Source organism: Mastigoproctus giganteus, chromosome 14 (assembly GCF_048544385.1).
Source record: "Mastigoproctus giganteus isolate SK-2022 chromosome 14, ASM4854438v1, whole genome shotgun sequence".
NCBI classification, from domain to species: Eukaryota; Metazoa; Arthropoda; class Arachnida; order Uropygi; family Thelyphonidae; genus Mastigoproctus; species Mastigoproctus giganteus.
In genome coordinates, this window is record NC_143588.1 from 79193102 (window position 1) to 79209944 (window position 16843).

Below are 16843 nucleotides of genomic sequence, written 5' to 3' on the forward strand. Positions count from 1 at the left end.
CTGAACCTTGAGGAACTCCACTAATAACATTAGTCCACGTTGAGCAGTGTCCATTGATTACCACTCTCTGTCTTCTGCCACTCAACCATCCCCTTATCCATAGCAGCAATTTGCCTCCAATGCCACACTGCTCCAATTTGTGCAGCAGTCTTCCATGCGCAACAGTATCAAAAGCCTTTCTAAGATCCAAATATATAATATCAAAGTTATTCCCTGCATCCAGTTCTTTTGTGACTACATCATAGTATCCAATCAAATTGGTCAGGCAAGACCTGCCCTTAACAAAACCATGCTGCGTCTGAGCTATAACTGAATTCTTGTCTAGATGATCCTGCAGTGCTTCTTTAACCAGTGCCTCCATTAATTTACCTGGAACAGAAGTTAAACTAACAGGTCTATAATTACTTGTGTCAGCCTTTGATCCTCCTTTGTGAATTGGGGTTACATTTGCACATCTCCAGTCTATGGGTACCTCCCCTGAGTCCAAAGAAGCTCTCATAATTATGGCTAGGGGTTTGCATACTTCCTTTGCTGCCTCCTTTAATATAACTGGATAGATCCCATCCACCCCAGGTGCCTTTTTTATGTTTATCCTCAACAATCTCTCCTCCACTTTCCTCTCAGTTATTACAAAATCATCCAGCTCACTGCCAATGTTTACTTTACCTACATCATTCTCCTTCCTGAATAACTCCTCATGCGTGAATGTAGATGCAAAATACTCGTTTAGATTGTTAGCCACCTGAGCAGGATCCCCAACTGTTGAACCATCAATATCCAGTGGACCAATCTGATTCATCCCTTTCCTTTTCGAGTTCAAGTATGTAAAGAACTCTTTTTCTGTTTTTCTTTGCATCCTTTGCCAAGGATTTTTCATAGTCTGCCTTTGCCTGCCTAATCTCGTTTGTGACTTGGTTACAGACCAACTTATATCTATCATAGGCTTCCATGTCACCCATTAATTTGTATGTATCCCATGCATTTTTCTTCTCTGCCACATGTCTCATTAGTTCATCTGACATCCATTTAGGCCTAAACCTTGAACAATATTTCTTAGTTGGTATGTAAAGCCTGGTAGCCTCCAAGATTAGTTCCTTGAATGCTTCCCATTTTGAGTTTGCTGTTGGTAACATCATCAGTTGGTCCCACTGTATAGAATTTAAATACTGTCTCAGACCATCATAGTCGCCTTTACGAAAACAAAAACCCTTCCCTTTACCTCTGATGGTAGTTACCTCCTTGAGTAAATCCCACTTCAACACACTGTGATCACTGCCACCTAGTGGTTCATTTATCTGCAGGTTCTTAATGCATGAAGAATCACTACTGATAATCAGATCAAGAGTATTGCTCCCTCTTGTTGCCTCACGAACATGCTGATGTAGAAAACAATCATCCAATAAATCCACAAAAGCCTTGCTAGTGTGCGAGTGACCAACCCACAAATTCCAGTCAATATCTGGGAAATTAAAGTCCCCCATTATAAGACTCTCTGATTTACTGGCCCACTCTATTTCCCTGTACAATATCTTATTATACTCATCAGAGTCATTAGGCCTATAGCACACTCCTACTCTCAATTTTGATTTCCCTATGCTTATTTCACACCAAACTGACTCGACACTGCCCTGTCCATCGATGTCGACTGGCTTCACTTCCTTGGACTTTATGTGTTTCTTAATTAATAGCATAACCCCTCCTCCCCTCCTGTCCTGTCTATCCTTTCTATACACATTGTATTCCCCAAATTCCAGTTCCGCATTACTTATATCTGTGTGACACCTGGTTAATTTGAAGCATTAACCAAGAAGTCTTTGAGTTGGCCAGGAATAACGAATTGTGTTGCGGGAGATAGCGGAGCAAATTATTTTATTATTGATAGGCAGCCTTGCCTACATTATCTGGTGTGGTTAATTCCAGACTTTACTAAAGCATATGAGGTAAGAAAAATTGAGGGGGGTCACATGCCAGTACATAGTTGAGATTCAAACACATGCCAATGAAACAGTGGAAGTTATATCATTGAACAATTACACCATCGCCAAACACAATATAGAAATACAAGTAGTGGGCACATTTGACCAATCCACTGGCATTCTTGATAGTCACCTAATTATAAGAGTGGGAAGGCCCACTGAGGCTTATTTGGACCAGGCTGTACCACCATCCAGACTGAGATATGGGGAGATAGGTGATGTACAAGCAAATTACAGTGTTTCAAAACAGTTCATTTTCGATGAAAAAATGATAGTGTCACTTCTATGAGGAAAAGGTCAACTGTCGTAAGAGTGAGTCATACCTTGATCGAATGACAACCAGCAAAATTAACATGTTACCCAAAACCCAGACATCACATTAACTGGAAATTGAGACATCGGGCCAACTCATGTCGAGAATGCTACAAACTGTGCCCTTAGTGGTGGACTTGTCTTTCTCAGGATTCCGTTTTTATATGGAGACCCATATGGTCTGTTCTAAGTTTATTGAAGAAATAAACCCACCAATAGGATGTTTTGCTTGTAGTACCTTGGCAGTTCTAACATTTCAAGCCCTGTCCACATGCTTTGGCAAGGACAGTAATGGTGACCTTTAAAGACATACTAGTGGCAACACGAGCAATCAGATTATACGAGGAATGACCCATATCATTGAGTTTAAAACTGATTTAAAATGCCATGTAGAAAGGATATGCTTGTCGGGTAGAACCATATCAGAATGCAGGGAGATCCAGTTCTGCCTGGAAGACCCTTCTTTACAAATCAGCCATCCAAATTTCTCCCAGCTCTCTCAAAGTTCTGGGTACTCACCTGGTAAAGCCTCATGGTTACAGCAGATAACTGGTGACTGAATAGCCTCATGGATAAAAATACCATTTCTATTATTATCATTGATATTAATGGGATCTTTTGTCATCACTTCATGCATCACTTGTTTCTGTAAGTGAAAAAAAAAACTGCAGAAGATTCATATCTGAAATAAATCCAAAATAAATAAATATATACAGTTCTATGAAAGGATACAGTAAAGAATACCAGGGTTTTAGTTCAACTAGAAATCTAAAATCAGAATTTCCTTTTTTTTTTTATGTTATATATATAGTATATCATGATTCTCGTGACCCAAACACATTTCAAACGTGTTTTTTTTTTGTTTTTTTTTCTTTCTGTAGTCAGAAAAGCGCAACTTCAGAATTTTCTTTTCACCATGACGATCCAGAAATGGGAACTAATTTTGGAGAACATTAGGAGGTTGGTATTGAATTTGATTGGTTGGCTGTTTGTGACCACATGGACGGGAAATAGTGGAGGAGATAACGAAGAATCAGGAGAAAGACCTTTGGACACACTGCACCCTCCAAGGACAAGAAGAGAAGCTTGCATTCGCATCTCTCTCTCTCTCTCTCTCTCTCTCTCTCTCTCTCTCTCTCTCTCTCTCTCTCTCTACCCCACCTAATTTGTCTCAGCCAGGAGGTGGTTCAGACCAACGCTACGAGGGGAGGTCGTTTACAAAAAAGAGGGAGGATGGGAAAAATTACATAACAGGACAAGCAGACATCCACTGAACAGACCCATTCAGTGAAACTAGAATCATCATACAGTAGATGTACATTGAGAGTCTCAACTAGGTACTCGCATCATCACCGTGGACGCGAAACCAATCCTACACCTAACCAAACCACTAGAAGGAACAGAAGGGGGCTGAAAAGCCAAAAGCCTCCAAAGGGCTATACTAGGATAAGCAAGACACCAGAAAAGATACCATAGATGAAACTGAAGACTGGGATCCTCAACCAGAACAAATTTATGAGGATCGGAGTATGTCCTGTAAGGAATTATCATTCATCCAGTCAATCCCAAATTCCTTGGAAAAAAACGGGAACAACAAGAAACCAATGCACTGACAACACCACTATTCACTCCTCAATTCATCAGGAATGGTGTGGCAGACATAACATCTCAACACGTGTTCCCACCATTTCCTACTCCTGCGGATAGTTAGTGTTGTGTGGATTTGCAATTCTGTCGAAATATCAACGGAGGCCATTTCCCCCAAAGAGGTGGCCATCTTAGGTAATGACGGGTTGGCAAAGAACACTGTTCTGAAGGGGGAAGGTAGATTTTCGGACCTGCCTAACTCCCTTCAGGCACAGAACCTTTGGCTGTGTGACAGGCTACTGGGTCTCTCTTGGGAACAAGGGGCTTTTCCAGTCAAACGTTTCGACTTGTGGATCAGAGGTTTGGACATTAATCCCTAGGTTTACCTAGCAATGTTATTTAGTAAGAGTATGTTTCCATTAAAACTAGTTTAATTGTATAAAGGAAACATGTAAAGAAAGAAATCGTCTTTCTTTACTGTTTCCGTAATGAATCTGGCCATGTAATCTAAAACACTATGGACCATTTCCAGGCAGTGATTTAATATCTGTGCCCATTGATGCTAATACCAATGCTGAGTTGTACTTTCATATATGTTTTCTGTAGTTATTTGCTTCACGTGTATCCTCTGTAAGCAGGTCTCGTAATAGAGTAGGTAGGTCAAGTGAAATCTTTCCATTATGACAGCATTTAGTGTATTTATTTGATGTGTTTAACTCATATCTTGCATTGCAATAATCACAGTTGTAACACATTTCCCATGTCACGTTCTTCTACATTAATTACAGCTTGTTAATTATTACCTTCGTTACTTCTATTTGATTAGTCCTACGGAGTCTTCTCATTTCCAATCTTGCTTCTCTTTCTTCAATGTTTTCTGTCAGTCTTTGTAGTCGTAGAGTCTTGTTTCATTAGCATTTCTTCTACATTTTCTTTAAGTTCTTACACACTGTTCAGCCATTTTTACACTTCTTAAAACTTAGAACGGTTTGTTAAAATTGAAGACAGATAAAATAAATGTAAATCAATAGCTTTCAGGCATAGGTTGCCTTTCTTCAGTCAAAAAAAGGACAAAAATTTAACAAATGCCCAGTATGGTGGTCATGCAAGGTGAACTGTGTGAATGGGCTGGCAACAATTAGCAGTTGGAAAATTTGGGCCGCATACCTAAGCATTTGAATTGAGTAATGGATTGAATGGCTCCATGTGTCTCCAGTTCTTGGCATTCAGCCTTAGACTATTATTTGCCATAACCATTTCTGAATCTGGGAAAATTACATACATTCCTGTATTACTCTTGTATTATTAAGCTGGGCACTCAAAATATTCTACTCTTGGAATGCCATGTAACAAAATTTATATACTATTTGTCTGCTGTTTCTAGTTGGCATTGAATATTGTTAAGTGTAAGATTTTCAATTCTGGTTGAAAATATATAGTAGAATGCAGATTACCTGAAACAGTTGAGACAAGTGTGGTAGTCAGATATCTTTGGATAATCAATTTTAAATGCAATTTATCTATATTATAAAAGGTAAGTAGGAAAAAAAATTGAGTGAAAATTGCATTTATTATTTAAGTATTATCTACTAAACACGTGTATACAGCTTTATAATAGTTCCCAATGTTTTCTGCTCTTGCTTGATAGTCTTTATTCCCACTGCAGAATTCTATATTTTATTCAAATACATTAATTGGTTCACATTCATTTTATGCCTCATGTACAAGAAGTGACATGGATGAAATATACTCCTTGCTTCATTCTTTATTAGTGGAATCAGGATTTTACTATATTAACTTTGTTCCTTGTACGTTAAATATTAAATGTGCCAATTTTGTTGAGTGGAAAAAAAAAGTAAAGCAATAAAAGTTCTTGGTTAACTGGAATTCTACTGTATTTAGATTAATTGTTCTAGTTTACATTCTTAGATTTACTATTCTAATGGAGTTTCTTCTGGAGCTCCAGAAGAAAATCCAGTAGTGTGAAGTACTTTGGCCATGGAATGTGATCACCTCATCCCATACACTGAAATTGCTATCTTTTTTTTTTTTTTTTTCTGTTACATGTCTGGAAAAACTCATAACTGCTTAGCCAGCAATAAAATCTTCCAGATTATGGCTTTTATTCACTGCTTTGTATGTTTGCTAAATACGGTTGTGCCCCCGTGTCTGCTGATTCAGTTACCTGCGGTTAATTACAGAAAAAAAAACTAAAAACTTAACACGTGCTACTCACATGTCCAATACGATGCTTCCCTTTATTTTTTACAATGTCGATTTTAAATTGAATAGCTTCCCTTTATTTTTTACAATGTCACATATGGTTTGGTCCCCAACATTATAGGGGTTCTTTAGAGATTTAATGAATGCACTGTTTTCAAAAATTTCAAGTTTTTGTTTAATTGAAAGCCCAACCCTTGCATTTGCCATTCATTTTCACGATTTGTAAACAAAAAAAAAAAAAAAAATTTCCGACATCCCTGACAAATAACGAAACAAAATTTGTCCTTTTGCGGTGCGATGGAACACAACAATTGACGCAACACACTAAAACAAACTAAACATTTGGTCTTTTTTTTTTTTTTTGAGTGGTAGGTGTGAAGACAGCAGGGGTTGCAAGATAATAGGTACACTAATCTCCCAATGAAAACTTATAATGCCGGTTCTTGTCACCTATTTACAACTTGCAAAATATCTGTTTATACCTCTTGTAGTTATTACTTGAATTTTGTGATTTCTGTTGTTTTTTTTTTTTTTTTTAATTTGGAGTCTTGAAGTGTCCTGGTAAATCGAGAGTCTGCTGTGCTTTATTATTACTGTTGATAATGTCTTACTGTGTATTTAATTTATCAATTAAAGATTATTATACGTATGTATATACAAGAAAATCACGTTATATATGGGGGTCAGCAGGTGTTTGCTTATATCCACGGTTTCAGCCATCCACAGTAGGTCTTGGAACATATCCCCTGCGGATACGGAGCCTTACTGTACACAAAGTTACAGGTTTACAGAATTGCTTTTAAATTACCCTGTACTTTATTTTTATTTCAGTACTGAATTATACACATCTTTGTTTAATCTAATTTACAGTCTTTTGCTTTTCAGAACTGAGGTTGAATTTTTGACAGACCTTTTAGATGACAGTGATGTTTATAAATCTGCCCTTCAGTGCTTGAATTGGTTAACAATGTACTTTAAAAATCCTAAGGATCTTCCTACTTCTCTTCCATCAATATGTACTTCTGTGAGTAGTGCAAATGGTAAGCATTAGCACATGTTAAATTACTCTATGTAAATCATGCAGTATAAAAAGCAGAGATAAGGATAACAAGTATTTTATTTTTAATGCTCATAGATGACACATCCTATATTCAAGCTTTTTTTAAGCAGTACTGGATTAACTGGTCTTGAACAGTAGTTTAGGGGATTCCTCTCCCACTAAGATTCTCATTATATAAGTGTTCTAAGTGATGGTGAAATAGACTTGCCACTTATTTGGAATAGTCCTAGTTCAAATTCTATTTGAGATTGGAGAAATTCTTAAAGGCTTCTTAGTTTCCAGTAGTAGCAAGCCGGTTGAGTTTTTGCAGTTTATTTTGCATTTTTCCATGTGAATTGATTGACAAATTAATTTAGCTTGTTTTATTTAGAGACTGGCCATGGTCTAGTGGTTAATGTGTCTGGCCACAAGTAAGGAGGTTGCAGGTTCGGGCTTGGATGCTGCCACAAAAAATGCACATCTAGTTGTGCACAACGGCATCATAAATCTGTTTATCCTCAATAATTAATTCAATATGTATGCAGTCACAATGAATATGTAAACTCTTCTGGCCTTCGCTGTATCGAGAATAAGTGAAAATTTGATTATTTATTTCTGGCTGTTAGCTGATTTCAGTTGAAGATAATAGAATTTTCCTTTGTCAGTTCTGGATTTTTCAGTAAGAATGGCATGCAAATTGGCTTGTGAAAATACATTCGTACAGACATAATATACAGTTAACTATATGAACTAGCATACTACCACCAAAGTAAGGTGGAGCTATTGGTTTTATATTCAGGAAGGGAGACTAACAGTTAAAGGTACCACATGGCTTCTACTAATTAAGTAATTAGCATTAGCATTAGTAGAGGCATTTGATGCAAGAAAGCAAGCTTATGCAGCATCAGCCAAAAAAAAAAACAAAAAAAACCCACTTCCACTTCACCCCTCTGTTCGTTCAAAATACCTGTCCAGCTGAGCCTTAAACTTATTTAGGCTATCAACCTCCACCACAAGGGATGGGAGTCTGTTCCACCAACCAACCACCCGCTGGCTAAAGGCAAATTTCCGCACGTCTATCCTACATCTGTCTTTCCTCAATTTGAATTTATGCCCTCTCAGGTGATTTTTCTGAGCTAGAGGAAGAATCCCATCAGCATTGAGCATGCTTAAACCATTCAAGGCTTTATACACCTCTATCAGATCACCTCGCTGGTGCCTAGTCTCCAGACACTGTAATTTGCAAAACTTAAGCCTTTCTTCGTAAGAGCACCCCTTTGTTCCATTCACTAATCTTGTTGCCCTTCTCTGTACTCGTTCCAGCAGCTCTACATCCTTCTTGAAATGAGGCCTCCAGACCTGTATACAGTACTCTAGGTGTGGCCTGACCATTGCCTTATACAATGGAATAATCACCTCCTTATCCCTAATAATTAGTACAGATAGGATCAATACGTCAGAATTATGGAATATCTTTTTAAAGCAATCACAGAAGCTATGAATTTATATATACCATTAATATAGTAGAAAAAGATGGCATGGAAAAGTTAGAGCATTGAAAAGTACTGAAGCCTTATAACAGTTACAAGTTGATTTGTAATACTATCATAGAAAATATTAGGCAAAAAAATGGCAATTATGAGAACTTGCTGGCTGAGAGAGCAAAGAATGGAGATGAGTTTTTTATGCATGTAAATACAAAGAAGAAAAGAACTGTCTTGTTCAAACTATTGGAAGGAATAGGTGAAATGGGTGTTTTTTTTTTTTTTTGCTGATGCTGGATAAGCTTTCTTGCATCATTTACTAATGCTAATCATATACTCCCTCTTATTGTGTGTGTGGGCAGAATTGCAGACACTTTCAAATTTAACCCTAACTTGCAACTTTTTTTTTTTTTTTCAACATTGCCTTGTACTTGTTAAGTAAGTCTGCAGATCTCCTACTCTTAATGTCATTAGTGCCAACGTATACAACACATTTTGTGCCCTTAAAAGATGCTTTACAATGTCATCAACTTTTGTCCCTGGCAGACATACCCTGGTCCTATTCCACTTATCCTTTTTGCACAATGTTTCCTGTTCCCCTGACAATAGAGTTACCGGCAACAACTAGTTCCTGTAGGACCAGTGCATTCTGTCTTGGGGTCGCTGCTGTGTTGCCTGATGATCAAGTGCAAGCTCTGGTGTTGAAGTTGGCAGCTGAGAACTTGATGGGCCCCCAATTTAATTCCTTCGAGGGTATCCACCCTGTTCTTCAAACTGTCATAAAGGCCCATAATGCTGAGTTGGCACCTAAATACCCCCACACTCCTTACATCGAGCACGCACAAAGACATTACCCTGATAGCTCTGCAACCATCAAACAAGCTATATATCTCATAAGGCTGTGATTTAGAGTACAACTGCCCCCCCTAATTTCTCCCCAGAGCCCAGGCACTCCCACTAGCTTGAGCCCTTTGCTTTGCTGCTCAGAGGCATGATTTTCATTCAAATTCAATAAAATTAAAAATGCTACACTAAACAAATATATCTATTGCGGTCATAACACTATGCACCTGTTATGCTATGAAGTTTGTTATTCATTATATATAATTAAAATTCAAATATTCTTATCGATACACCAGTTATGCAGCAATAATACTACCATGCTGCCGAGTTTGCATTATATATATTAGGCTATACTATTATGCTTGAAAGTTATGTTATTTATAATATATAACCAAATTATCCAACTAATGCCAACCTAAGTGATTTGAACTTTAGACTGCACCACGTGGGACAGGTAGTTAAGCTCCTGTTACATCGGAGTACCTTTGGCTTATAATTTTCTCTTCTCTTTGTCTTTTCTTTTGTATTCTAATTTTTATACCCCATGAATTATTAGAATATTGAAGAATGATTGTGGCACTATTACTATCTTATTATCTCACTTCACCTACTTTAGCCTTGTATTATTACTTTTTCTCCTATAACCCCTATCATATGTATATAAAGGCGCACTATAGCCAGTAGCTTATGCACCATTAAACACACACACACACACATGCACGCACGCATATATAATTTTTGTTATGTATCCAATGTACATAACTGGGCTAGCAGTTATTCTGCCAGTAAGCTGCTAAATTGTTAAATTATTATCTTTTTCTCACTAAGGCCTCTTGACCTATCTTTAAGTTTTGCAGTTACTGGCAAATATCAAACAGAAATGTACAATTCAATGTATCATTTTACTAATAATTAGCAATAATTTTATTAATCTTATTATTATTTTTTAGGAGTTCCTCTTTGGTTATAGTTCAGGGCACTTATACCTTTATGCTATGTTATAGTTCAAATTTCCTCCTAACAGATGGTGGTACAGAGATCATCCAGCAGGCTGACAGATTGCGAGTAACAGTGCAGTAATGCTCTGTGTCATGATTTTGCAATGGAGCAATGAACAAATATAAAATTTTGGTTTAAATTGGGAAAATCTGCAACAGAAATGTATGAAATCTTAAAAACTGTTTATGGTGATGAAACATTAAGTCATACCAGTGTATTTGAATGGTATAAGTGGTTCAAAGACAGACATGAGGATATTTGTGATGAACCAGGCAGTGGGCAACTGTCAGCCTCTTGAAATGAGGGCAGAGTTGAAAAAGTTCGGTAGAAAATTGTGGCCGGAGATCATCATTTTACTCTCAGAATGATGGCTGATGAGTTGGATATGAATGGATGGATATGATGAGAAGGAGACAATTCATCAAATCCTGCATGAAGATTTACAGAAAAGGATAGTCTGTGCAAAATTTGTGCCACACAAGCCTCATGTATGAGTAGAAGAGTGTTATCATACAAAGACTTCATCTAGACTTGTCAAGACAATCCTAACTTCCTTAACTGTATTGCCACTGGAGATAAGTGTTGGGTATTTCAGTATAACCCAGAGATGTTGCATCAGAGTGTATATTGGACTTCAGAATCATCACCAAGTCAGTCCTATAAAGTTTTGTTTACAGAAGTCCAGGGTTAAAACAATGCTGATCATGTTTTTTGACAAACCATCAGGGTGTAATTCACAAGGAATTTGTAGCTGAAGGGGAGAGTCAGTGCTGCATTCAATGTACAGGTGCTCAAAGACTATTGTAGTGCATTTTCCAGGTGAGGCTGCAATTTCAAGAGAAAATCAGCTGGTTCTTGTTGCTGGTCCCTCCCTATTCTGCACTTGTAGTGATCATATTTGTGAAGAAACATGACATTGTACAGATCAACCATCCACCCTGCCTTCCCAATCTAGCATCAATGGACTTCTTCCTCTTTCTTGAAGTGAAAACTGCTCTCAGAAGAAAGGGATTTCAGGATGTTGAGAACATAAAAGAAAAATGTAACTGCCAAACTGAACATAATTTCCTTGAATGCCTTTGCTGACTCTTTTCAGAAACTTTTAGAACAGTATAATAAGTGCATTCAATCAGGTGATCTTTAGGGAAAAAAGAAAAAAAATTACATTTTTGAGCTCCTTCACTTGTTCTTTTTATTGTGGCAGTCTGGGAACTTTATTATTATACTGCGTGTGCGTGCGTAGGCGCCTCTGTAGCCAGGTGGGAAGGAGCAGCAGTGCATAGCACACGCTTCTTGATTAGACCGGGGTTCGAGCCCGTCACCACCAAATACGGAGGATGCAGAAAGGTCAGGGAATGACCACCGCATATCCTGGAGCAATATGGCCTTAGTTGCTAATGCTCCTAAAAACTAAATAACAACAACAGCGTGTGTGCATGCAGCAGGCTCTCAGTTTAACAGGGACACTTCAAGACCAAATAGAAAAAAAAAAAAATTAACCAGAAATAAAATTCAAGTAATAACTAGAATAGGTATAAACAAATATTTTGCAAGTCACAAATAAGTGACAAGCAGGGCATTATAAAGCCGTCATTGGGAGGTTATCTTGCAACCTCCACTGTCTTCCCACCCGATGCTCAAAAAAAAAAAAGAGAGAACAAATGTTTAGTTTGTTTTAGTGCGTTGCTTCGGTTGTGTTCCGTCGCACCGGAAAGAGGAAAAAATTTATTAAACAAAAACTTGAAATTATTCAAAAGTTTGAAAATTGTGTATCTTTTAATTAATGAACCATTATAATGTTGATGACCAAACCATATGCGACACTGTAAAAAATAAAAGGAAACTATTAGATTTAAAATCAACATTGAAAAAAAATAAAGGGAAGCATTGTATTGGACACGCGAGTAGTGCGTGGCAAGTTTTTTTATCAATCACCATATTTTTTTACGTAGATTGCTGAACATTTTTGGATATAGTAGGTCCCCGACTTACGTAACTTCGAACTTACGTTAATTTTTTTTCTTTTTACGACTGTAAAATTTAAAACAGAATAATAATAATAAGCAATCAATACTGACGATCGTGGCACTCACAAATTGCTCAAGCGAGATATGGAGTAACAAGCTTAAAAATAGGAATGAAGACAAGATTCTTAATTTATTTAGGTTTTTTGCTATATGACTGAAGATTTCAGTAAAGGGGACCCACATTTCACCATAGTTATTGTGGGGAATTTATGTCATGTAAAATCCCACAGAATTACAGCCATCGGTATTATTGCAAATGCAATACGATCGAGTATACTACCATTTATGATTTGTACTAACAGAAAAGCCCAATAACCTAGAAAGTGCAAATTGTTTTATGGTAGTGACCTCCAGAAATGTGTTTTAGTAAAATGTGAGCTCGTGTGGGGTGATGACAGTGAGTTTTTGCCTTAACCCTGTGAAGTTCTTTTCAGAAAATTTAATTTTCGCTGTTATCATGGTGCCAACTAAGAGAATAAGTGACAGCAGTACTAGTAAATTTATCAAAAAAGGAAAGTGATAGAGTTAGATCAGAAAATTAAAATAATAAGGATGTATGAAAATGGCCAAACATTAACAAGAATTGTGCGGAATTCAGATTTGTCAGTGGCAGCGGTGAACACAATAATAAAGGACAAAGACAGAATACGAGAAGCAGTGAAGGGATCGGCAACGATGAAGTCAACTATGATAACCAAGGCTACGAAATACATTGGTGTGCAAAATTTAAGGACCAGTCAGGTTTTCATCTGTAGCTTCTCATAGGAGTGGCCTGGATATGGGAAAAGCATACCAAAGGAACCTCGTGAGGTACAGAAACAATGAAGGAAACAACACCGACCCAACAACGGAAACAAAACGGACTTTATTCAAAGAGGGACTTTATTCAAAAATGGCAACATAGCACTGGCTGCCATAATACAGATGCATCACTGCCAAAGATGGAACAAAGGGAAGAGATAGTCCTCAGGAGGAGATATGGCCACCCCTAATGTCAATGCAGGCTTTGCACCATCTGTCCATGCTTAGAACAATGTTATTGATAAGTTCTTGCGGTATCATTGTCCATTCCTCTGTCAGTGCCATCTTCAGCTGGTGAACATTTTCTAGTGAGTGTGGATGTGCTGCTAGGCGTCTCCCCCAGAGCGACCCATATGTGTTCAATGAGATTAGATTGGCGGAACAGGCAGCCCAATCCATACAAACAATGTCCTCACTTTCCAAAAGCATATCAACAGCTACAGTGCGATGAGGTGTGGCATTATCATCCATAAACACGAACTCTGGGTCAATGGCACCTTGGAACAGGTGCATATGGGGAAGGATTGCCTCAGTACAGTAGCGTGCACCGGTTACAGTACCACCTTCCAGTATCTGGAGTTATGTACGTCCATCCAAGATAATGCCTCCCCAGACGAGAACACCTCGACCGCAATATCAATCCCTTTCAGTGACGTTTGCGGGGTGATACCATGTGTCAACCTCTCACCAGATTAGCTGATATCCAGAATCGCTGCTGAGACTGAATCTACTCTCATCAGTAAAGAGTACCTTACCCCATTGCGCTTCTGTCTAGTCCTTGTGTTTGATGCACCACTGTAAACGGTGTCTCCGATGGGCAGGTGTTAAAGGGACACACCATACTGGCCGTCGGGCAAACAGTCCACCTTTGTAGAGCCTCCTGGCCACAGTAAACTGCGATATATCCTGGGTCCTGTGCAGCTGGTTTGCAATAGATCCCGCTGTCTGGTGTCGGTCCCTCTTGGCCTGTAGGAGTATATAACGGTCATCATCGGGCATTGTTTTTCGTGGACGATCACCACTGGTCCTTCAAACGTCTGTACCTGTCGTTCTGAAGGCCAGCCACCCATGTGCGAGATGCTATGGACGATACTGAACTCTGCAGCAACACTCCTTGCACTTCAACCTTTCTCAAGCTTTCCAATTATTCGACCTTGGGTAAAGTCATCCAGATGTTGTCTACTGGCCATTTCGTTGTCTGTAGCACTGTATGAAACCAATCGAACATCTGTACCAGTCGTGCTCACCATTCGGTAATTTGCACATAATTGCTGCTTTTATCTGTTTATGTGAGCCCTCTCATCACGATTCAAATTTTTGCATGTGCACCAGTTTTCTACTGAATGGCCACAGTTATGCAAATAGCCACAAACTGTTTCATTTGATTTTGTGGTTGTAACCTTTAGAAATAGCGTTGGTCTTTAAGTTTTGTATGTCAGTGTGTATATATATATATCAGTTTTTACTGTCAATTTCTTCCTTTAATGTTTTCCCTTTTTCTTATGTACCACTCCAGCAACTTCACCACTGTCCCCAGATAGTTTTTAATTGAACTAATTAAAAATATATAACTAATATATAAAAAATATATAACTAGCTAATTGAAAAATATATAACTATTTTTCTTCATTCTTCTCAGGATATTATGTGGTTTTTGTAATTTTGGCATATCACGGATATAGGAACAATATTTTATTAGTCATCCTGAGTTACGTAAAACTCTACTTATTTAAGAGATCCTGGAATGTATGTTGGGGAGTTACTGTATTTTTGGATTAACCGAGAAATCGATTATCCGGGATTTTTATTTTACCATCCATCCCGGAAAATCGAGAGTCTCTACTGTGTATATACACACACACATATACAAACATATTAGCTGCAAAAGCTTACATGCTACCTGATGCATGCTGCAGTGTCCATTATTGAGGTGTCTATTGATGGGAGAAGCATATAAATTATATACTCTAAAATTTAGTAGTAGTACAAGCATAAAAAGTATGTATTTATTTTAATTTCCAATAGTACAGTAATGAGTAAACAAATTTTCAGATTGTACATGCATTTCAGTTGCACTTAAGATTAACAAATAAGATAATATTTGCACTGTGTTAACATTTCATGTACATTTGAATATTATTATTATTATATATATATTTTTTTTTTACAGCTCTGCCAAACCAGTGGCAAGTGTGCCACATGTGGCAGGCATGAGAAAATATACTGGCATGCAGCCACTCATAAATAATTTATACTATAAAAAAGATGTTTTTTATTTGAAGAGAGATTTGCTTTATGGTCTATCAGCCAAATCTAGCTGTAATAAGTGTAACTGTGTGCAAAATTATGCATCCAAAGTTTTCATTAGAAACTTTTTCTTATCGTTATTTTTTTGGTATCACTGAAAATAATAATGGAAGCAGTGCATTTGGTTTTGTGTTTAAGATTTTCAATAAGTGAAATTAAGATTTCACTTAAGTGACATGATTATCTTAATAAATTAATTTTCCAATAATTTTAAGTGAAAGAATAATATGCATTATCATATAGAAAGCTTAATTTTTCACAGAATACTCATAAATGTATTTCAGGTTCTTACCGTGAGAAAGTGTGGAAGACTCTGGTGGACCAGGTACCATTTGGCAACATTGTTACCTATGGACAACTGGCTACAATGACAGGTAAACCTGGTGGTGCTCAAGCTGTTGGTTCTGCAATGAAAAATAATCCTATTCAGCTTATGGTTCCATGTCACAGGGTTATAAAAAGTAATGGAATGATGGGACTGTATTCTAGAGGAACACGAAATAAAGTGAAAAAGTGGCTTTTAAAGCATGAAGGAGTAGTGAATATTTGTACATAAGTGCTTTTTGAAAATAATATATAATAGTTTCTTGAATTTTTTATTGAATTTATGGAAGATATAAAACTGTTAAAATTTAATTGTAACTAACTTAGAATTTTATATTATGTTACTTTCCAAACTTGCAGAAAAATAAAAACATTTTGCTTTGATCAGATATTAAAGAACTATATTATTTCAAATATTTATACCATGGGTGCTGGCAGAATATTTTGCAAGGTGGCACATGTGGGAATAAGTTTTTTGTTCTCCAAATTTTTGGATATATGCAATATCTTAATTAATACATAATTGATCTTGTCACAAGATCAACTATGCCCGAAGAATGATTGTCAGGCTTGTGTATGATGAGTTTACATAGGAAAAGAATTGATGAATATGAAGATTTCATGAATGCAACTATATCAAAATTTGCAGAGAAGCAAAGAAGATTGCAATTTTTATTTAAAGATAATGACGAAAATTAATGGGGTCTAGTTCTGTTTTGCAATAGTTATTTTAATTTTGTTCTTGTTTCGATAAATTATTTGAATTAATATTTTAGTTTCTTTATGTACAATTTGTATCATTTTAATGTTTCAATAAATTAATGAAAATATTAAAAATTGTGTATTACTTCGAAATCCAAACCTTGCACCATGCTGCTGGCACCCATGATTTACACATTAAAAGTTCATAACTTAGGCATT

At 37.1% G+C, this 16843-nt stretch overlaps 1 protein-coding gene across 1 annotated transcript in view; it reads left to right on the top strand.

The window, feature by feature from the left end:
* Positions 1 to 16154, top strand: part of LOC150075278 (methylated-DNA--protein-cysteine methyltransferase-like) — a 30899-nt gene extending 14745 nt beyond the window's left edge. The window contains exons 3-4 of the mRNA XM_090388429.1: positions 6984 to 7138; positions 15883 to 16154. Coding sequence (XP_090244555.1) covers positions 6984 to 7138; positions 15883 to 16154 — 427 coding nt within the window. The remainder of the gene's footprint in view (positions 1 to 6983; positions 7139 to 15882) is intronic.
* The last annotated feature ends 689 nt before the right edge of the window (positions 16155 to 16843 follow it).